This window comes from Dromiciops gliroides, chromosome 3 (assembly GCF_019393635.1).
Source record: "Dromiciops gliroides isolate mDroGli1 chromosome 3, mDroGli1.pri, whole genome shotgun sequence".
Lineage (NCBI taxonomy): Eukaryota > Metazoa > Chordata > Mammalia > Microbiotheria > Microbiotheriidae > Dromiciops > Dromiciops gliroides.
In genome coordinates this window covers 238,536,556-238,559,308 of record NC_057863.1, presented here as the reverse complement: position 1 = coordinate 238,559,308, position 22,753 = coordinate 238,536,556, and the positions used below count along the sequence as shown (strand labels likewise).

General features: G+C 36.2%; 1 protein-coding gene across 1 annotated transcript; it reads left to right on the top strand.

Moving 5' to 3' along the window:
* The first annotated feature begins 3,148 nt into the window (after nucleotides 1–3,148).
* LOC122749533 (cytochrome b-c1 complex subunit 8-like) lies at nucleotides 3,149–3,542 on the top strand. The gene is given in 2 exon segments (XM_043995942.1): nucleotides 3,149–3,322; nucleotides 3,324–3,542. Coding segments are annotated over 2 exon segments (249 nt in total). The 5' UTR covers nucleotides 3,149–3,172; the 3' UTR covers nucleotides 3,423–3,542.
* The last annotated feature ends 19,211 nt before the right edge of the window (nucleotides 3,543–22,753 follow it).

Genomic DNA, 22,753 nt, shown 5'->3' with positions numbered 1-22,753 from the left:
TTAGATTCTCAGATAAAAGAATATCCCTTTGCTCAGTGATTAAATTACCAAATTTTATGATTAATTTAAATAAAATATACTGTCCTCATAATAATTACCTGAACAGATCTTTGATTAAAAACAACAGTTGCATTTGGTATTGAATGAGCAACAAGTGTGCTCTATGTTTAGGTGTTTATCTATATCTATATACATAGATATATCTATGTATATAGATACACACACATATATGTGAATATTTACCATATGTACACATACATATGCATGTGTGTACACATACGCACATATATAAATATATAAACTTATGTATGGAACTGATTTTAAAAATCTCAATCCAAACATGTACTTGACTAGCTTCTTTTCATTCTGCTAGGATTTAGATATGTTGTAGTTCTTCTCTGCAAGGCCTTTTCACATCTCTTCACCCCTGGTCAAATCTTTGCAAAAACCAAGTGAATGATTTTAGAAAGTAGGGTAATCTCAGATGGACTGATTGTTGCTTTCAAAGTCAGTCTTGAGACTCACAAGTTCTCTTCAATAATTTTTGAACAGTTGAGCAGGTAAAAGAACATGCCCCAAGACTCTGATTTCTCAGCGGGAGGTCACTAAATTTTTCCACAGGAGGCAACTCCATGATGCCTGCCAAAAAATTATCTCATAATGTAAACCCTTCTTCCTTGAAAGAATATTTCTATCTCCACTACTTCATAAGTCAAATACCACTTAACTACTTGGATATTTGAGGGGAAGAGGAGGAGGAGGGTTAAGGAATGTGGCTAAACCTTAAGTATGATCAATCTTTTTCAGTTTCTAGAGTGTTCCCCCTGCTCTTGAGCCAACGAATTAACTTGCAAAGTCTCTTCATGATAAACCAAACTCCTCTCACATCACCTTAAATAAAAAAGTAACCCCTCAAAAACCCCTTATACATTAATGTAATATAAATCAACAATTCAACCAAATCTCCTTCTCTATTTGTCCAAACCCTCCTCCCCCCGCCCCGCCCCACACACACTTTTTCCCTCTCTCCTTGGTATTGAAGCCTATTAGCCATTTAACCAATAGCTTTCCCAAGAGAGAATGTTTAAGTGCAAGAATGGAGAGGAAACATGCTGCTTTATAGTTTAGAGTATAAATCATGTATGTTTTCTTTTTCTTCCTCTTTCATTGTAGACTGTTTTGAAACAGTAAGTTGAAAAATAGTGAACTGTGTGAGAAATTCTGCTGCTCCTCTCAGTTTACAAGACTTAGTACTGCTGTTCTCTGTCTTGCTTGTTATTTCAGTCTCCCAAGGAAGCATTCTCTTTCAAGGCTCAAAATGCTTGAGAAAACATTACTATATCTGGGTCAGTAATGTTCATTCATGTCCTTTCCGAAATGATGATTTCTTTTATTTTGGAAGAAAATCATCTATTTACCTTAGGAATCATTTGATAAGTATTTCACATTATCCATAGTCTGGGCCTTTCCCAATTAAGTTTCTTTTAAAATTACTTTATATTCTCCAGGGAAGGCAAAGGTCTCAAAGGGTTCTGTCTCAGAATGTGAACCAACACTTAATACAGATTATTTATTGGCTTTTGTTTTTGTTTTTTGTTTTTTTTCTTTTGGTGGGGCAGTGAGGGTTAAGTGACTTGTCCAGGGTCACACAGCTAGTAAGTGTCAAGTGTCTGAGGCTGGATTTAAACTCAGTTCTTCCTGAATCTAGGGCCAGTGCTTTGTCCATTGTGCCACCTAGCTGCCCCTTAATACGGATTATTGACCTGCCTTTAGAAGCTCTAACACAAGGCCCCAAGGAATAATGGCTGTTCCCCCTTTCACTCTAGTGGATGTGGTGATTATAAAATATGTCCTCAGTCAGTGACCAAAACCCTTCGATAAATATATGTAATGTCTATCTATATGTGTATACATGTATAAGCACACACACACGTGAGAGACTTTGCATACTTTTCATATATATATGAAAAGGGGCAAGGTAATTGATACCAATATACAATCAAACGCAGTACATGAGGATTTGATATTCCATAAGATACAAACTAATGGGAGTAAGAGTTTCCTATTGAATAAACACCTCTGAGAAAATTGTAACACAGTTAATGTTTTTATAATGAGGTTTAGATCACCACCTTAAACCATATATTGAAATAAGCTCCAAAGGTATATGATTCTGAAAATAAAAAGTTCATTAAAAAAAAAAACAGAGTAGAACGGAAGGAGGTAGGTACATTGCACAATGTGTGTGTGTGTGTTTTAAATAATATTTTATTTTTTCCAATTACATGTAAAGATAGTTTTCAACATCCATTTTTGTAAGATTTTGAGTTTCAATTTTTTCACTCCCCACTCCCAAAGCCAGCAAGCAATCTGATATGTTATACATTACAATCATGTTAAACCTATTTCCACATTAGTCATGTTGTGAGAGAAGAATAAGAACAGGGGGAAACCACAAGAAAGAAGAAACAAAAGAAAACAACCAAAGTGAAACCAATATGTTTTGGTCTGCATTCAGACTCCATAGTTCTTTATTTTTTTATTTTTAAAATTTTTTTTGGTAAGGCAATTGGGGTTAAGTTGACTTGCCCAGGGTCACACAGCTAGTAAGTGTCAAGTATCTGAGGCCAAATTTGAACTCAGGTCCTCCTGAATCCAAGGCTGGTGCTTTATCCACTGCACTACCTAGCTGCCCCCAGATTTCATAGTTCTTTTTTTGGATGTGGAGATTATTTTCTGTCATGAGTCTTTTATAATTGTCTTGGATCATTGTATTGCTGAGAAGAGCTAAGTCTATCACAGTTGATCATAACACAGTGTTGCTGTTAATGTGTACAATATTCTCTTGGCTCTGCTTACTGCAATCAGCATCAGTTCATGTAAGCCTTTCCAAGTTTTTCTGAAATCTGCCTGATCATCATTTCTTACAGCACAATAGTATTTCATTACATTCATATACTACAACTTGATCAGCCATTTCTCAATTGATGAGCATTCCCTCAATTTCTAATTCTTTAGACAGATAACTCAATGAAATGAAACAAAATCAGTATTAGAACTAGGAGAGAAATAAGTCATTGGGGTTTTAAAAATACAGCTTTTAAAAATAAATCTGGACCGCAGCTTTTGGAGGACGAAGTGTCCTGACACAGGGACTGAAGGCGCCGCGAAGATGGGCCGCCACTTCGGGAATCTGATCCGGGTGAGGCACATCATTTCCTACAGCCTGTCCCCGTTCGAGCAGAAAGCCTTCCCCAGCTACTTCACGAAGGGCATCCCGAATGTGTTACGCAGGACGCAGGACTCCATTCTGCGGGTCGCCCCCCCCATTTATAGGCTTTTACTTCCTCTATACCTGGGGAACCCAGGAATTTGAGAAGTCAAAGAGGAAGAAGCCAACCGACTTTGAAGAAGAAAAATAAGCTATTCAGAGGGAAATGCAACAATGTTGGTTACCTGGTGGTCAGCTCTGTGATATAGAAGAAGAGTGTATAAAGATAGTTTAAAGATGTAATAAATTTCACATTTCACAAAAAAAAAAATCTGATAAAGTTATAATTTCCAAGATAGAAAGAGAATTGCTACAAATATATAAGAATAAGAGCAATTTGCAAATAAATACATGTTTGAAGAACATTGAATAGACAGTTTTCAAAAGACTAAATGCAAGCTGTCAATAAAGATATGGAAGGATGTTCCATATTATAAATAAAGAATTGCAAATTATAATAGTTGAGGTTTCACATCTCATTTAAATGGGCAAAAGACAAAAATCAAAAGTATTGAAAGTTGGAGGGACTATGAGATGACAGAAAACTAATGCATCTTAGTGGAGGTGTGACTTAGTCTAGCTATTCTGTAAAATAAATTAGACTTATACTTTAAAAGTTACTAAGGTCTTTGTTCCAACAATCACTATTAGGCATATATTTGATAGATGTCACACATACAGAGAAATTCCCCATAGATACATAAATATTTGTAATAAAACTTTTTAAATATAAATAATATCTAAAGTGCGTGCTTCTAAATTGAGAAATAGTTTAATAAATCGTGGTATATGAATGTGATGGAATATTATCAAGAAATAATATGGGAGACAGCTAGGTGGCACAGTGGATAAAGAACTGGCCCTTGATTCAGGAGGACCTGAATTCAAATCCAGTCTCAGATACTTGACACTTAGGAGCTGTGTGACCCTGGCTAAGTCACTTAATCCTCATTGCCCTGCCAAAATAAACAAGCAAACGAATAAATAAATAAATAGATAGATAGATAAAGAAATAAAGAAATGATAATAAAAAAGAAATAATATGAAACTTATGAAGACAAAATGTTGGTGTGTGAAGTGAGCCAAACCAATAGAATAATTTACTTGAAAACCATGTTAATATAAAGAAAACAACACTGAAAGAACTTTTTTGTTCCATTTGGCCCCAGATGGCACAAACAGGAATAATAGGTGGAACTTGCAAAGAGGCTAATTTGCTATCAGATATTTATGAAGAAAAGTTTACTTATACAGCCAGATATAGTTTATTGTTGAATTATATTGATTTGAATATGTAATGTTATACATTATTTGCTATGTATATTCATTTTAATTATTTATGGTGTAGCAAAGGATTTTTCCCTTTTGTATACTTTTGTAATGTGTACATATATTATGGTTTATATAAATTTTAGCTCCTTAGCTGATATAGTATTGATGGTTGGGGCAATTTTAGCTATGTACTTTCTTACAGATTTTACATTGTAGATGATTATTTATGTCTTATTTTTTGCTTTACACTGTTATTAATCACAAATTTATTTATGTCTAGGAGGTTAGAGAAATTGATACATAAAGATAAGATAAGTAAAAACATCATTTTATTTAAATAATTATATAATATTATGAATTATTAAGTTGTTGTTGTTTAGTCATTTTAATTGTATCTACTCTTTGTTACCCAATTTGGTTTTCCTCAGCAAAGATACACTAAAATTGTTTTTCCATTTCTTTCTACATCTCATTTTACATTTGGGGAAACTGGGGAAAACAGGGTTAAATGACTGACCCAGGGTCACACAGCTAGTAATTATCTGAAGCCAGATTTGAATTTAGGAAGATGGGTCTTCCTGACTCTAGGCCTACCACACCAACTAATGTGGGAATTCATGATTAATTCACAATTAATTATTAATGTAGTAAATATTATTGCAATCTTAGTAGTTTATCAGAAAATAACAGAACATACCTCATGACTGTCTTAGGATATGAAATGTTTGACGTATAAAATTCAAGAGACATATTTTCTGGGTAATTAATCATTTTATTAAATAATAGAGGTCAACAGCACTTTCAAATGCTGAAAAGACTCCTCATGGGATCCATTCAATGATTATATGCCTTTGGAACAGTGAGGGCAATCAACTGTGGTTGGTTAACAAGTAATGAGAGAATGAATATTATAATGAGAGTAGGAGCTATTCTAATGAAAGACTAGGTGAATGTCTTTGATTATGTCATTTACTTTCAGACCACCCTCAGCCTTGGGCAATCTAGACCTAAGCCCCATATGACCTAAGCCTGAGTAGAACACAATGGGCTAGAATTCACTTTAAATTCTTTGGAACACTCTCTAGTTGGGTAGAGCAACAACTCTACTTAGATAAGATGGTCTAAGTGGGGTTTATTTGGGGGCAAGTACAGAGATTTCCTTAAAAAATAACCCTGGATCTTCCCAATAATTGGTTATTTAATAATCATTTCTCTTAGATAAAAATAAATAAGGTAATGAGTCATTTAGACTATTAAAGAGTATAGAGTTTTGTGCAGCTGAAATATTCATGCATGCAGCCAATACTTATGTAGTTTGATAGGAGTCATATAGTCTAAACCCTGTTTCACATAGGATTCCTAAATCCTGTGTGTCTATGTGTGTGCATACATGCATAATTGTCATATATATATATACATATATCTGTATTACACACACACTTATACATGCCCACATATATACATATACATACACATACACATACACATACACATACACATATACATATACATATACACACAGGCGTGCGTGCGTGCGTGTGTGTGTGTGTGTGTGTGTGTGTGTGTGTGTGTGTGTATTTTCACATATAACAGTGACAAGCCTGCAAGCCTGGCCCTCTATGCCTGGAGGCCAATGTATCATTTCATAGTTCTCTCAGAGTTCTCTGGTACTTTGAAGGGGCTTCACAATGTCTAGCCTCTCTGCTTTTGGCTCTAGCACACAATCATATTACAAAGTATAGTAATAAATAAACATATCTCCCAACATAAAGAATACAATCCTCTTATCTACACATCAAAACCATCTCTGAGGAGTGGGGGTAAGGTTTAGGTTTACAGCTTAGCCCAGCTTCTCTATAGTATAGTCCCAAATTCCAAGTCCAAAGCCTCAGTCAAGCTCTAATCCCAGTATCCTGGCTTCTCTGGACTCCCCTGTTGGCTTGTTTGGTTAAAATGTCCCACCCGGAATCCTCCCTCTGAAGTTTCCATGGCTCAATAATTACAGGTCCAATGACATTTCTACCCCTTGTTCCTGAAACTAAAATGGACAAATGAAACAGATCAAACAGAAATACCCCAAGTCTGTTCCTTAGGGCCCTAGAGCATAAAAGGAGATAGTTTAGTTCATGTACCTGCGCTGTGGGTAAACTTGACCTTTACCTCCTATTGCCAACCTGGAAATAGTGCCCATCAAAGAGTAAATATCCTATTTTCAGTTTTAAAATGCTCAGCCTGTACAGCTTACATAGGCAATCAAATGAGGCTGTTGTCAACCACATGACAGGGAATGCAGGACATCTTCCAGAAGTAGGGAGCTTCTATGTTGGGTGATTTGGGTGTGTTCCAACACTGTTAAAGTGTGTATACACACAAATATATGTATGTTTTTATAAATGTAATGCATGTAGCATATCTATATATACATATATGTAAACATATATAATCCACATATCATAATGCATACGTGTATAATATGTGCTAGGTGGCACAGTGGATAGAGCACTATTCGTGAAGTTGGGAGTAAATGAGTTTAAACCTGACCTCAGACACTTACTAGATGTGTGATCCTCATCAAGTCAACCCCAATTTCCTTAAACATCCAGAGCCATCTGCAGTCCTCCTGATAATATATCCTGTCACTGGACCCAGTTGTCTCCAGAGGAGTGAGGCTGGTGACTTTGCACAGCCCTTCCTCACTTAAATCCTGTTCACTGCAAATAATGACATCAATCGTGGTCCTCTTCAAGAAAGAAGGACAAATAATAGCATTTAAATAATGTATCTCTAAAGACACACAGGCATATATGTATGTCTCTATCTCTCTGTCTCTTTGTCTCTCTGTCTCTGTCTCTGTCTCTGTCTCTCCCTCTCTCTCTCTCTCTCTCTCTCTCTCTCTCTCTCTCTCTCTCTCTCTCTCTCTCTCTCTCTCGCTATCTCTGTATATACTGACAAAGTAAAATTTAGACTCCCTGTTTCCAGAGTTAAGGCTTAGCAAGCAAACTGCACCTTGAGTTTAGCAGGATAACAGTCCTTTTCAACCACCCTCTATATGATCTCACCCTCTGGGCTAGTCAGACAATTCAGCAGGTGTTCTCTGGTCAAAGACAAACACTGGACAAAGTCAGAATGTCCTGTAGTGAATCAAACTTATCCCACACTTGCTGCTTCCTCCCTGTTGGGGCTACAATTCACTGAGCAGTCACTAGTATAAGTATTTAGATCTCCCCAAGCTACTTTGGGTCCCTCCCACCCCCGACTAGGGGTGGGACCCCAGCACATGTGTCTATAGCTTCACCTTGCTTGTAAGCCTTTTTCCTCACAGAAAATAAACTCGCTCTCTAATTCCTGATACCTGGCTCTGGCCTATTTTATGCAGCTCTGGCCATACATAGGTTAGAGACTGTGATGGAAAAAGTCTGGTTGATAATGCATGCATGCATACGTACATACACACACACACCTTCTTCCCTAAATATTAGAATTATAATCACTTTGTGGGCATCTACTTTATGTCTGGTATCCAAAAGCAAATTTTTCCTATCTCCTCATTTCTGAATTGTATTCTGGAAGGGGAAGAGAGGGTACATAGTAATGGAGACTATGTTGACAATGGGGGAAAAAAAGGCAAGATAAAAAGCAATATAAGGTGTTGTGAATGTTTGAGATGCTAGCCCAAAGTAGGAATAAATTTGGGCCAGGCGATTTTCAAAGCCAGATTAGAAATAAAATGGCTTTCAGGGAATAAAAGTGTTCAAGAAAGTGATGACAGCAAAATATTTTTGAATTATAGACTGTTTTGGATTATTTCTTCTAATGATGATAAAGATTTGACAATACAACAAAAATAAAGTGTTCTTGTATAAGTAATTACATTTAAATAGAGGAGGAGTTTAATGGGGAAATATTAGTAAAGCCTGAATCTCTTTGTAGTTGTTAGCCAAAGCTTTTCTGACAAAAGAGAGAATATCTTCTGTAAATATTCCATAGATCAAGTAAGTTTTAGCATTTATATGGAAATCTTATATACTTATTGCTTACCTTCTCAATGGGTAGGGGAAGGTCTTGTTTAGAACTATTTTTTTAATTAATGCTAAAATTTAAAAAAAAAAAATATATATATATATATATATATATAATTTTTTTTTTTTGGTGAGGCAATTGGGGTTAAGTGACTTGCCTAGGGTCACACAGCTAGAAATTGTTAAGTGTCTGAAGCCGGATTTGAACTCAGGTACTCCTGACTCTAGGGCCAGTGGTCTATCCACTGTGCCACCTAGCTGCCCCAATAAAGTATAATTTTAAAAAGGAAAATCTTTAATCATTTATGAAGAAAAAGAAATGGAATAGCATTTCAATTAAATAAAGAAAAATTATTTTGATTCTTCCTCTGACACTAGTACTATCTCTGTGCTTGTACTTATTGAGAAGAGGCCTCTAGAGTTAGAATTGCTTTATTCTTTGTCAGCAACAGAACCAAGGAACAGAAATATCACTGAACAAACATAGAAGCAGTCCAATATTTCTTGGAGAAGAGCAAAAGAGCTTGAAAACATAATGAGTCAATTTTTGTTTTTTCTCCAAAATTGTGTTTATCTAAGTGGAAAAAGGCATTTGTTATCTTAAATTGGTTAAAATATCTGAGTCCAAGTCAAAGCCAAAAAAGATGAAGGTTCAAAATTGACCTCAACAAAGACCTCTGCTTACTTAAAATAAGAAAGATAACTATTTCATAAAACACAAATTGAGATATGTGAAGATACAATCACAAAAAAATGATTGCAAAATTCTGGTAACTCCTTTGAAATGGCATTCTGACATTATTCAAACCTGAAAATACTCAAATGTCATATAATTTGGTTAAAAAGAGCTTCATCTGATTTTTCTCTTTGTACTGATCAGTTTAACTATTTGATCACCAAATTTTATTTCTTTATCTATTTCTTTATTTCTTTTTGCAGGGCAATGAGGGTTAAGTGACTTGCCCAGGGTCACACAGCTTGTAAGTATCAAGTGTTTGAGGTGGAATTTGAACTCAGGTCCTCCTGGATACAAAGCCAGTGTTTTATCACTGCACCAATCTAGCTGCCCCTTCACTTTATTTTTTAACCAAACTATAAAATATTATAAGATTATAATTTGGAGTTAAAAACATCATGGATTGAGCTCTGGAATCAGAGGGCATAAATTAAAATCTTGCTTCTAATATACATTGGCTATGTGACTTGGTCACTTTCTGGGCCTCAATTTTTTTCATTAATTTTAAAGGGTTAGATGAGGTGATGTTTGAAGTCCCTTCTGGCACTAAATCCATAATCTCATGTGATCACCTCATCCAACCCCTTCTTGGTACAGAAGAAGAAGCTAAATATAGGAAGATTAATTCACTTGACCAAGTTTTTTGGGTAGAGTGTGGTAGGTCAAGGAATCAGTCTCAGTTCTTCTGACTCAAGATGTATTACAATTTCTTCTGCATCAGAATTTACCTAGAGACATACAATGAATTATCACTATTATCTAATCCTATTACTGCAGAGCAGAAAAAACCAAATACCTAGGATCATGTGATAGAATCAGAAGGATTAGAACATTTAAATAATGGGTGACTTTCCAGTGAGTGTTTTCCTTCTGAGCAAGCAAAAAGTGCTAATGCTGAATTTCCTTACTTAGAAAAAACTAGGATGCATGCTTCAGGGGACTGCTAGAGTCAGGAAGACTTAGTTTCAAATCCTTCTTCTAAGAGTTGTTTGCTTGGGCATAGTTAAATGGCTCAGTGGATAGAGTTCTGGGCATGAAGTTTGCAAAATTCATTTTCCTGAATTCAGATATTACTTGAGACACTTAATAGCTAGGTGACCCTGGACAAATTATTTAACCCTGTTTGTCCCAGTTCCTTATCTATAAAATGAGCTAAAGAAGGAAATGGCAAATCATTCTGGTATCTTTGCCAAGAAAACCCCAAGTGGGGTCATGAAGAGTCGGACATGACTGAAACAACTGAACAACAACTGTGTTTCTGGGAGAGTGTGGAATTGTATCAGAAGCATTCAGCATTTTTTTTTTTTACTCCCCAGGGCAATGAAGGTTAAGTGACTTGCCCAGGGTCACACAGCTAGTTAAGTGTCACATGTCTGAGGCTGGATTTGAACTCAGGTTCTCCTGAATCCAAGGCCAGTGCTTTATCCACTGCGCCACCTATCTGCCCCCTGCATATATTTTTAATGACTGGTTTCATTGGCCAGTCCTCCATTGCATTTATCAGAGTCAAAGGCATGTTTTATCTCTTTATATATACTACATGCTTATATTAATCTATAACTTCCATCCAATGTAAAGCTTCTACAAAACTCAATATTTGATTCAATACAGTTGGTGTGTGTGTGTGTGTGTGTGTATGTGTAGACATGTCTATTGTAGCAGCCTCATAGAATTTAACAGGTTGAGTCTTATTTCATCTTGTAATCACATAGTTTAACAATCATGCTCTTGAAATATTTGAAGGACCAGTCATAAACAACAGGTATTTTAGACTTGTTTCACTTGGTTCTGAAGGAACTATGGATGGAAGTTGCTAAGAGGCAGTTTTTTCCTGGACATAGCAGGAAACATCTGCCTAACAATTATAGCTGTATAAAATTAAAATGACTGTGTCTTAGGCAGTAGTGAATTGAAGACTACTGAAGGTTTCAATAAGAAGCTTGATGATTCTTTATTAAAAATTTATGCTGGGGCAGCTAAGTGGTGCAGTGGATAAAGCACCAGCCCTGGATTCAGGAGGACCTGAGTTCAAATCTGGCCTCAGACACTTGACACTTACTAGCTGTGTGACTCTGGGCAAGTCACAACCCCAATTGCCTCACCAAAAAAAAACAAAATAAAAAAAGAATTTATGCCTGGATACACATTTGACTAAGTGAGCTAAAGGGTTCGATAATTCTTTGATTCAAAATGCCATGGGATGAAAACACTCCAATGACATCTCTTCTAACTTTTCCATGTGAATCACATGAAACTTAGGCAAGTTATGTGAAGGACTAGCATGAATTCTTGTTGCCATTGGTCAGCTGCTAAAATGTTTGGTAGACTGACTGGACACAACTCTCTCATCCTTATCCTGAACTAAATCCTGAGAAATCATTAGAATGTAAGAGTGAGGAGATTGTGCAAAGTTCGAGAGATAACTATTTCTTCTTTGTATAAACCTATAGAGCATCAAGAGGACTAGGTTAAACTTGAAGTTTAACCTCCCAAGTATCAGAATGCACTCTGGAATTGTCTTTGCACTGAGGGATCACTTCTGCAGTTACACATTCTTTTTATCTGTTGCCCCCTAGTCACTGAATAAAACTCAATAAAATGTTATCTAAATTAACAAAAAATGTCCTTCTTAGTCATGCAAAGTAGATTCAGGTTAGAAAGCTAATGCAAAATATGGTTTTATAGATTTTGAAAATTACTTATTAAGTAATGGGAATGGGTGGGAATGTTACCAAAAAATGATTTCATTGGTCGGGGCTCTAAATAGAAGAGATTGTTGTCAGAGGGAAGATGTCTTTGTGTTGGCCTATAGGAGCTAAGAAACTGTTTTCATTTCATTTGTTTTTTTACTTTTGATCACTCAAAAAATAAAAAAAAAGATCATAGTTTAACAGAACAGTTCTTGCATTTGGAAAACAAGGAAGGGAGATGATTCTTTTCAAGATGGGATCACCATTCCCTAAACCCCCAGGAGCCATGAATTGAGGCATTGGGGCAGAAACACATTAGAGAAACATGTACTTGCCCACAGTTTTCTGACATAATCAAAGAACAAAGAGGTGAAAGTAGATTTTCTCTGCTACCCTCTCTTCATCTCTTGCTTGCTCTTGAGAAACTGAGAGCATAAAGAGATGGAGGCAAAAAGGTATCATAAAGTGGTAGACATGGAGACAAAAAGACCTCTTCAAGCACAATAGCTATGTGACCCTTGTCAAGTTACTTGACATCTCTGCCTCAGTTTGCTTATCCATGATATGAAAGGGTGGAACTTGATGGTATTTAAGGTTCCTTCCAGCTCTAAAACTACAATCCTATGATTTATAATCTATTGTGTGATTTGCCCAATGTCATACAGTTAGGAACAGAGAGGCTAGATGTCTGACTCTGCAATACATTTACTGCAAGAATTCTTGATCCTCCACCTCTCTCTTCATCTGTTGCTTGCTCTTGACAGTAGCAGAGAAAATCCTCTTTGTTCTTTGATTATGTCAGAAAACTGTGGGCAAGTACATGTTTCTCTAATGTGTTTCTGCCCCAATGCCTCAATTCATGGCTCCTGGGGGTTTAGGGAATGGTGATCCCATCTTGAAAAGGATCATCTCCCTTCCTTGTTTTCCAAATGCAAGGACTGTTCTGTTAAGTTATGATCTTTTTTAATTTTTTGAGTGATTAAAAGTAAAAAACAAATGAAATGAAAAGTTTCTTAGCTCCTATAGGCCAACACAAAGACATCTTCCCTCTGACAAAAATCTCTCCTATTTAGAGCCCTGATCAATGAAATCATTTTTTTTTTTTGGTAACATTCCCACCTTATTTTGAAACCCATGCTTTCAGAAGTACCAAGAAGCATTTTCAAACCAACCAATTTATCTCGGGGTAAAAATATACCATTCTATAAGATCATTAATTTTATTGGGTAACTAACTTGAGTTATGACCTTACATCCCCCACCTAAACACTTCATCCCCCTCCCACATATTATTTCATTTGAACATCACAAAGGCCCTATGAGGTAGTTATCACAAGCATTGTTAATCCCATTTTTAAAAGGAGGAAAAATGTTTAAACAGTTTCAGTGACTTTTCCACTAATATGAGTCTTTGATGAGATTCAGAGCCCAATTCAACACCAAATCCAGCACTTTTTCTAGTACACTAAACTAATCCTATACCTGTGGACTTAATAAGTTTTTTCAATTTTTGAAAATTCTCATTACTTCTAAGAAACTAAATAAAAATATATAATGCTCTACTATTTTGTATTTGTTTGTGTTGGCCATAGCCTGAGGATTGGATTAAATTTATGATGTCCTGCATTAATATTATGTAGCAATATGCTTTCTCTAAGAAGATTTCCCAAAGACCTCAAAGGCAAATTCCCTGTGGTGAGTAGGAAGACAAAAATATGGCTTAATAGCCCTTGAAATCTTGGAACAGTCTGTGGGATGGGCAAAGAGGGTTATTATTTACACATGGGAAAAAATACACACTAGGATTGTATAGAGCAAAGGACATAAATTATATAAGGGCCATGAGGGGGAGAAAGCAATTTGGCATTTCCATTTCCAAGGGAGGATGATTTTTCAAGTTAATGAAGATTATGAAAATAAATGTCAGTATATAAATAGAGGACAATCTATTTTAAAGCATTAGTTAATGCAGTGTAATTTTAAGCAGTTCAGTTAAGCAAAATCTTTTCACTCTTTAGATTGCTTTGGGCCTTTCACATGATCAGTCAACCCATGTATCTACATGGATTCACTAAACACTTCCTAAGGACTGAACACCACATTAACTACTGTGTAGAATTCAAAAGAATTATAGAAAAAGGATCCCTGCCTTCTAAGAGATTGCTAATGAGTTGGGGAGACAATAGTAACACCTCAGAAATAACTTTAAAAAAGAATTGTGTTAAACATTATAGTGCCAACAATAAGCAAATGAGGCTATAGAAACAGAAGAGATCACTGTGGACTGCATTAGTCAAAGAAGACTGCCTGGATAGGATGGAATTTTAGGTAGGCCCTTAAGGATTGCTAAGATTGGAATAAATAGAGGGAGAAAAATAATCCAGATTTATTTAAAAGAAAAAAAATTCCACTATAGTACTCTACTTCTTAGGTTTGTAACCAAAAATATGCTTAATGAATTTAAAGGTATTATGTAGGGTAGCCTAAAAATCTTTAATAGGTTAGAACTTCATTAAGACTTTTGGGACACATTGTCAAAGTGAAATATTATATCATTCCATGCACAAATAGGTCTAATCTATGAATGGGCAATAGCCCTCAAGGAAATTTTATTTCTCTTAAACAGCTCCATGGGACTTCGTTAGGTGAAATATTTCATTGATCCGCCTTCACCCGAAATTGATTCCAAGAATAGATTTTACTTATGTGATGACAGCTCTGGTGGAATCCAGCGTGCTTGTCCAATAAATTCAACGAACAGCTCCTTTGTCTCAAGTTATGTTTCAACATAACCCAAGAAAATCTGCACATCTGTAGTTGAAGGAGGGGGAATATCTTGATGCACAAACCCTATCACTTCCCTTGTGATTTATTTTTTAATAATAGAATGCTCTATTTTGACTGAAGATAAAACTCTTTCAATATGAAGGTGGCCTTTAGCCTAGAATCTTATGGTGAAAAGGACACAGTTTGCTTCTGATTTAATTTGTTTATATAGTCAGGATGTCATATATGTCATATAGTCATTGATCTCTGAGAACTCAAACAAATTTGATTATAGAAATAGTGTTGGTATTTTTCTTTATGCTGGAGAAGATAAATAGGTTCTGTAAGGATGGTTCACAAAAATGGCTTTAGTAGTATAATTGGCTGATTGGTAAATGAAGGGCATTGAGTTCAGATATTTGTTGGATAGATTATTAACTGTGACTTTGGTTGAATCAGTTAGCCAGTTTCCCTGCTGCCTCCCTTGTAAAAGAGAAAGACAGCTCTTTGACTCTTGGCCTTAGTAAAGAATAACTCATAAAATGATTACAAAGCAGAGTGCAATTAGAAATGTTATGTAAGCAGTTATATTTTGCAATAGAAAGGAAACTCTGAGTAAGGCTAAACAATTTAACATAACTAAAAGGCAAGACCATTGTTTGGGATTCTGATTATATCCTTTTGACAGGACTATATTTCTCCACTTATTGGCATTGAGAATCATCTGATTGGGTCATGACTATTAAAAGTCTGAGCCACATAGGCCTTTGAAAGGAAATAGATCTGACAGAGTCAGAGAAGAAAACTCAGACAAGGTTGAGATAAGCCCTTCACATAGTATATATTCTTATCTTCCCTGGGAAAATTCTAGCAGGAAAAAAGTGATCCAAAGAGATGCAATTTTTGAGATTTCTAAAATCAACACTAGTATGTTTAATAAGCCCAGATCTTGGGATTATGGAGCACAGGTTACATTATAGTATAGTTATCTTGTTACTGGTGGTTAAGTTCTTTTATTACTTAAAGGCTGGGTTCTTTAGTCTCTAGTCTCTATATTTACAGGTTTGATAGGGATTAAAAATTTGGGTGCATGATCCAGGGTCTCTCCTGACAAATCTAATACTTCATTCTCTCTGTAGGCATCAGTTCCTTAGTATCTCAAGGATCACAGATGAAGTTCTGGGAGGCACCTCAGAGGTCACCTAGTTCAACTCTCTCATTCTATAGATGAGACAACTGAGGCTCAGAGAGCTTATATGTGCCTTGAGTGTGGCAAAGGACAGACTTATAGTAAGTGGCAGATTTGGGATACAAAATCACAGAGAGTGGACTCTTTCCATCTTACATAATGCTGACAAAACATTTGCTCCCCTTAGAAAGCAAATGTCCCTCTAACATTACTTCAGGTCAAAGAGGTATTATCGGAAGACTGTGATATAACATAAGTTAAATAATAACAAAATGAGCTTTGTTATATTTAGAATGGAATATTTAGAATGAAACAGCATTTCAGAGCTCCTGAGAATATAAATAAATGAGGACCTTGAATATAATTCAGAGATGGGTTCTTAGCATAGTGTCTGTGAACCTGAGAGAGAGAGACACATGCACACAGAGCTAGTGATAGAGACAAAAAGACAAAGGGAGACACAGACAGAGACAGAGATTTCTATATAATGATTTCCTTTGTAATCACATTTTTTTGTCTGGTCAATGAGGGCTAAGTGACCTGCCTAGAGTCACACAGCTATTAAGTGTCTGAGGCCATATTTGAACTCAGGTGCTCCTGAATCCAGGGCCAGTGTTTTATCCACTGTGCCACCTAGCTGCCTATGTATTTTGTTTTATGCATTTAAAAGTGTCATTCCAAGAAAAGGATCCATGGGCTTCACCAGACTGCCAAAGGAATCCTTGACATGCAAAAAGGGTATAGAAACCCTTCTTTAAAGACCATCTAATACAACCTCCTCATTTTACAAATGAAGAAACTGAGACCAAGGAAGGCAAAGTGACTTACTCAAAGATAAATCAGGTCTTCTAAGTCCAAGTCCTCTAAGTCCAGACCAACATAGTTTCCATTATGTTATAATGCCGTTCAATTATCTTATCTATGACTTTACTCTTGAATTTCTGTGAAATATCTTCCAGAATTAAGGATCAATAAAGTCCATTTTTTCCTAAAGAGTTGTTAGAAAATCCTGGCTTATCCCTTCTACTCACCTACTTTCCCCCTCCCACCCCCGTCTCAGGAGTGCCTAGAGACCAATCATCTCTAGTCATAATAACATAGGTCAAGGATTACACTTGGTTAATGTGCCCCAGGTGAAAGACCAGGAGGATTTACAACTTAGAAAAAACTGTTTTTATTTTTGCTCACATGTAGAATTCACTCCTGTAAAAAATTTATAGTACTAATAAAAAGACCACACTGCATTCACATAGTGATATTACATGCATTTCAACACTCCACAATATATCAGCAACCCCCCAAAAGAGCAAAAAATCTACTCTGGGGGCAGCTAGATGGCACAGTAGTTAAAGCACCAGCCCTGGATTCAGGAGTACCTGAGTTCAAATCCGGCCTCAGACACTTAACACTTACTAGCTGTGTGACCCTGGGCAAGTCACTTAACCCCCATTGCCCTGCAAAAAAAAAATCTACTCTGAATTTGGGGAGTGGGGGAGAGGAAAGACAGATAGAACTGTGGCTTACATAAAAATGTCCTTTTCACCAGGGACCATTTGTGTCCCTTTTCACTGGATAAGGCAAGGCAAAAAGACAGAAGTCTGCAAAGAATTCAATGGCATGTTTAATTTATATAGACTGCTGGTCAACATTTATTTTAATCTTATATTCTTTGATTTATACTTTCCTGGAGCTAGTACATTTTTATATGCTTGGCTAGGAATTTTTCACCTGCTTATGTGCCTACAAAAACAATTTAAACCTTTCCCCCCTTGCTATCATTGTTCTAAACATTTATAAGATAAGATTCAATATAAGATTCAATTGATCAACTAGCATTGGAATACCTGTTGTGTACTGGACACTTTATTAGGGTTTGGGGATACAAAGAAAGGAAAATAAAAAGCCATTGCTCTCAAGGAGTTCACAATCTAATGGAGGAGAGAATATGCAGACAACTAAGTATGAAAAGATACATAAAGCATAAATTGGAGATTGTCTCAGAAGGAAGACACTAAGATTAAGGAAAACTGGAAAAGCCTTTTTGATAAAAAAGGTGAATATTCAATTGAAATCTGAAGGAAACCAGGGAAGGTAGGTGGAAGAGATGAGGAAGGGAAGAGTCCTCTGGACATGGAAAACAACCAGAAAAAACACACTCAACAGCTGGAAAATGGAGTATCATGTCTGAAAAACAACAAGGCTGATCTCACAGGATAACAATACATAGAGTAGAATAAGGTGTATAAAGACTGGAAAGATAGAAAAGGTCCTTTTTATGAAGAGCTTTGAAAACAAAATGGGATTTTCTATTTGATCCTCAAGGTGATAGGAGTTCATTACATGGTGAAGGAGAGGGGAGAACCTGCATTTTGGGAAGATCAGTTTGATAATGAAGTAGAAGATGAACTGGAATGGGGAAAGACTTGAAGCAGGGAGACCAACCAGAAGGTTTATTGCAATAGTCTAGGCAGTAGGTGATGAGGGCCTACACCAGAGTGTTGTCAGGGTTAGAAAAGAAAAGAAGGCATATATATGAAATCAGAAAAGACAGAACTTGACTAATTATTGGATATTGAGAAAGAGAGAGAGCGAGATGTGTAGTGTGTGTGTGTGTGTGTGTGTGTGTGTGTGTGTGTGTGAATAAAACAGGAAAAGTAAAGTGATTCTTCCCCTCACCCCAGTACTGGTGATTTGTGGGTTAAGTAACTGGTGATGAATGGATTCATTAATGTTAATATATTATTATAATATATTACTAATGGATTCATTAACATTAATATATCATTTTACCAAGGATATGTGGAGGCACATCCCTAAGTACTTGTGTTACAAAAATGAAATAGTTGCTGCCCTCAAAGAGATTATATTACATTAGGGGAAACAATATGTACAATCTAATTCCAATCTACTTTTCTTGTCTTATTGACTTATTACTGTCATTCACACTATCTATGACTTAGACAAACTAGCCTTCTTCTGGTCCCCATACATGAATTTTCATTTCTCCTCTCTGTACCTTTGCACAGGATATGCTGTATAGATAGATTGCTCTCCCACATTTCACTTCTGACTCAGATAATCCATTGTTTCTTTCAAAGTTCAGGTCAAGGACCCCTTACTACAGAAAGCCCATGTTGATCTGCTACCCCTCCTCCTACTAATGCCTTATGGCTGGAACTGACTTTGTATTTATTTTGTATTTGGATTTCTATATGCATGTTATTTTCCCCAAATAGAAAGCAAGGGAAAGGGTTCCTTTGTTTTCATCTTTGGTGCCTGGCACATAGAAAGTACTTCATAAATGTTTACTGAATTGAGTTGGATATAGAAGGGGTGTACTTGAACCATCTCAAACCTGCTTCTTGTTAAATGTTTATTGTGAGCATTAATATCTTGATAGCTGGAAAATGTTACAAATTAGACCTTGAGTTATTTTGTTAATTATCTAGACCTAAGAAAGTGATAAGAAAATGTTGATCATGAAGATTAAACCCAAAAGTTTGTCAAGTGTATGTTGTTTCCTGAAAAGCCAATTTTAAACATTCAAAAGTATACCTCTGCATACAATATATGCACACACACACGTGTATACATTGTAAAAAATATTAACTGCTAATCTGAAAAATGTATAACTGGGGGCTATATGAAAAATTATATCTGTGCCGTGAGTCCTACCAGAGTTGCCATTCAATGTTAAAATATTATTAACTAACTGGGGAGCTTAATCTGTGGACTCCTGGCTGGCTATCTGACTGTTTTTAATTTAACCTGGGCCATTTATAAATTCCCACAGTGCTTCTCCCAAAGTGATAAGCAAATGCCTCTTTTTTTCAATTAAAGCACCAGGGTTTATTTGTGGGAATAAATGTAAGAGATAAGGGTAAAGAAATGCAAAGTATAGGACTAGAAACCTTGGCCAAAATGGACTCTCCATTTCACTTTTAACTTTCTCTCCTGCCTCCTGCACTTCTCCTGCCTGAGGGTATGCTGGCTGCTGCCTGTGCTTACAACCCTGAGCCTTGTCTCCTTCTCTGGTCTGGCACTTTCACTGTCAGCTGTGCTTGCAACTTTCTTAGTATCCCCCTCTTCACCATAGCAACCCCCCTTTCTTTCTGTACTGTTGTGACACCCCAGTGTCTCTAGCGTCTCTCACTATGTCTTCTCCACTTTCACTGTCCGCCCCACTCCATGGCGTCCTCAGTACTTCCTCTCCTTTCTCAGCATCTCTGTAGTGTCCTCCTCTCTTCTAACTGAAAAGCCCCCCTCTCCACTCCTGAATATATATCCTTCTTTCTCATGGGACTCTCAGGCTGTGCTGCCTCACATGCTGGCCACCCCAGGGGCCATGACAAAGACCCGTGCCTGGATCTCTGGGAGCTGGGAGCTGGGAGCTGGGCAAAGGAAGCTCAGCATCCCTCAGGCCTCCTGTGTGCCTGCTTAGCTGGGCTCCCAGGCCACTGCAGCTGAAATGGAGGGGGTGGGGGGGCTCCATCTCACACAGATAAAATCCCTGAGAGCCTGGGGCTAATTTTTTTCACCGACAACATACATACATATATGTGTTTGTATGTGTGTATATTTACACTTACTTAAGTATACATACACACACACACACACACACACACATATTTACTGTCTCCTTACTATCTCTCATCCACAAATTCCTAAGGAAACAAGGTATAAAAATGAAGCTAAGGTTTATTATGTATAATTGTTTGTGTGTATATGTTTGTGTGTATATATATGTGTGCATATATGTATACTTATATATGTGTATATGTGCATGTATATATACACACTGAACTTTAAATTCATTTTTCTTCCTTGTTTCCTTAGGAATTTGTGGATGGGAGATAGTAAAGTTATCCTATAGGCATAATACCACATTTACTGACTGAGAAAGGGAATAAATTATCCTTATAAACAGCATCTACCTAACTAGGTAATTATAGATGAATTGTGAAAATGCTTCAATTTATAAATGTGAAAAAGACATCTCATATATTTTTTTTCCAGAGAAAGAAGTTTCTCATTATAGAATAATAGAAAGGAGCAGAGTAGTAGAAAACCTTAAAACTGAAAATATGGTGATTTTAACAAAGAACTAAAAATTCCCCAAAGGAAAGTTCTTTCTCAAGCTATTAGTAGTCTCATTTTAAAATATTGTTAACTGGGGGCAACTAGGTGGCACAGTGAATAAAGCACCAGCCCTGGATTCAGGAGGACCTGAGTTCAAATCTGGCTTCAGACACTTGACACTTAATAGCTGTGTGACCCTGGGAAAGTCACTTAACCCTCATTGCCCCTCAAAAAAATTATCATTAAAATATTGTTAACTGGAGGGAATAGATCTGAAGTAACCTGGTGATTCCTTCTAGATAGTTTGTATTCAATTAGGAAAAAAAGGAAATTGCCAAGAGGAAGGCATACATACTTGCATTTGCAGGCTAGAGAACAAGATATCAATGAAATTCTGTTCCCCCGACTAACTTTAACTAAAAGGAATAAAAGTACTTAGAATCTATGCATTGTTTCAGTGAAAGAACAAGTTTTCATTTGAAGAACTAGTTATGGACATGAGGATTCCAAAAATAATATTAGATTTTTCTGATTGATTGGACTTCAATCAACATGTTTACTGTATTCTGGTGGATTCATAAAGCTAATTGTTTTTCATTTCTTTCTGTGGTATGAAAACAACATTTTTTTTTCTTTTGTTGGTAATTTGGATACAATTTCCTCCCAACCTTATAAGCAATACAGGAAAGTGATGATGAATACCTTTATGTGGATCAAAGCAGGGAGAAAGTTGAAATTCTGGGAATACATAATATGTTTTTACATTTTTACATTATTTGAAGTAAACAGTAAAAAGAGAATGCAATCACTGTAGGAAGTCTGCTCATTTCAGAAAGAGTTAAATTAATCTCTTACATTAAGTGAGATAGGGTGGATACTTGTTAAATTGAATGAATGATATGGTAATTTCAAAAGAGGTTTGGTCATCATAATTTTTAATTAAAGGAAACAATTGGAATATACAATGAGGTTAAATGGCACAGGAATGTAATGGTAAAATAATATAATCATCATAAGCAAATGATAATCTTAATGCGGATTAGGAAAATATTTCAATTGTCAAAATATTTATGATATTGGAATATTTAATTATAAAACATGATTATTATTTTCATGTATCAGTATAATTCTGATCACATCCCTCTCCTGCTTGAAAACCTCTATAGGCTTCCTATCACTCTTGGAGTAATGTTAAAACTTCTCTTTCTGCCACTTATAATGACAGTTGAACCTTATATAACACTTTAATACTTGCAAACATTTTATGTTCATTATCTCATTAGGCCTCATATCAAACCTATAAAGTTGGTAAAACATTCCTTAAATAGCATTATTCTCATTTTTCCCCAGTGGATAAAACAACAACTATATGATTAAGTTATTGGTCCACTTCCATACAACTAGTGTCAGAGGTGAGATTCAAACACACGTATCTCATAACTCCTGGTCCAATATGCTTGCCACTACTATTGAGTTGATCTCAAAATTATTTTTGCTGAAAGTATGCTACAACCTGATCTTTCCCCCATCTTTCAAGCATTGTACCATATAATAACCAAATGTTCTCTGCATATTGGCAAATCTTAAATCTTCCCTGAAATAAGCTACTATTTCCAACTTCTCTGCCCTTGCTTAATTTGTTTCCCACTCCTAGAATGACTTTCCTCCCTCTCTTTGCCTGTTGACTTCCAACTTCCTTAAAGACCAACTGAAATTCAAGTTCCTCTGTGAA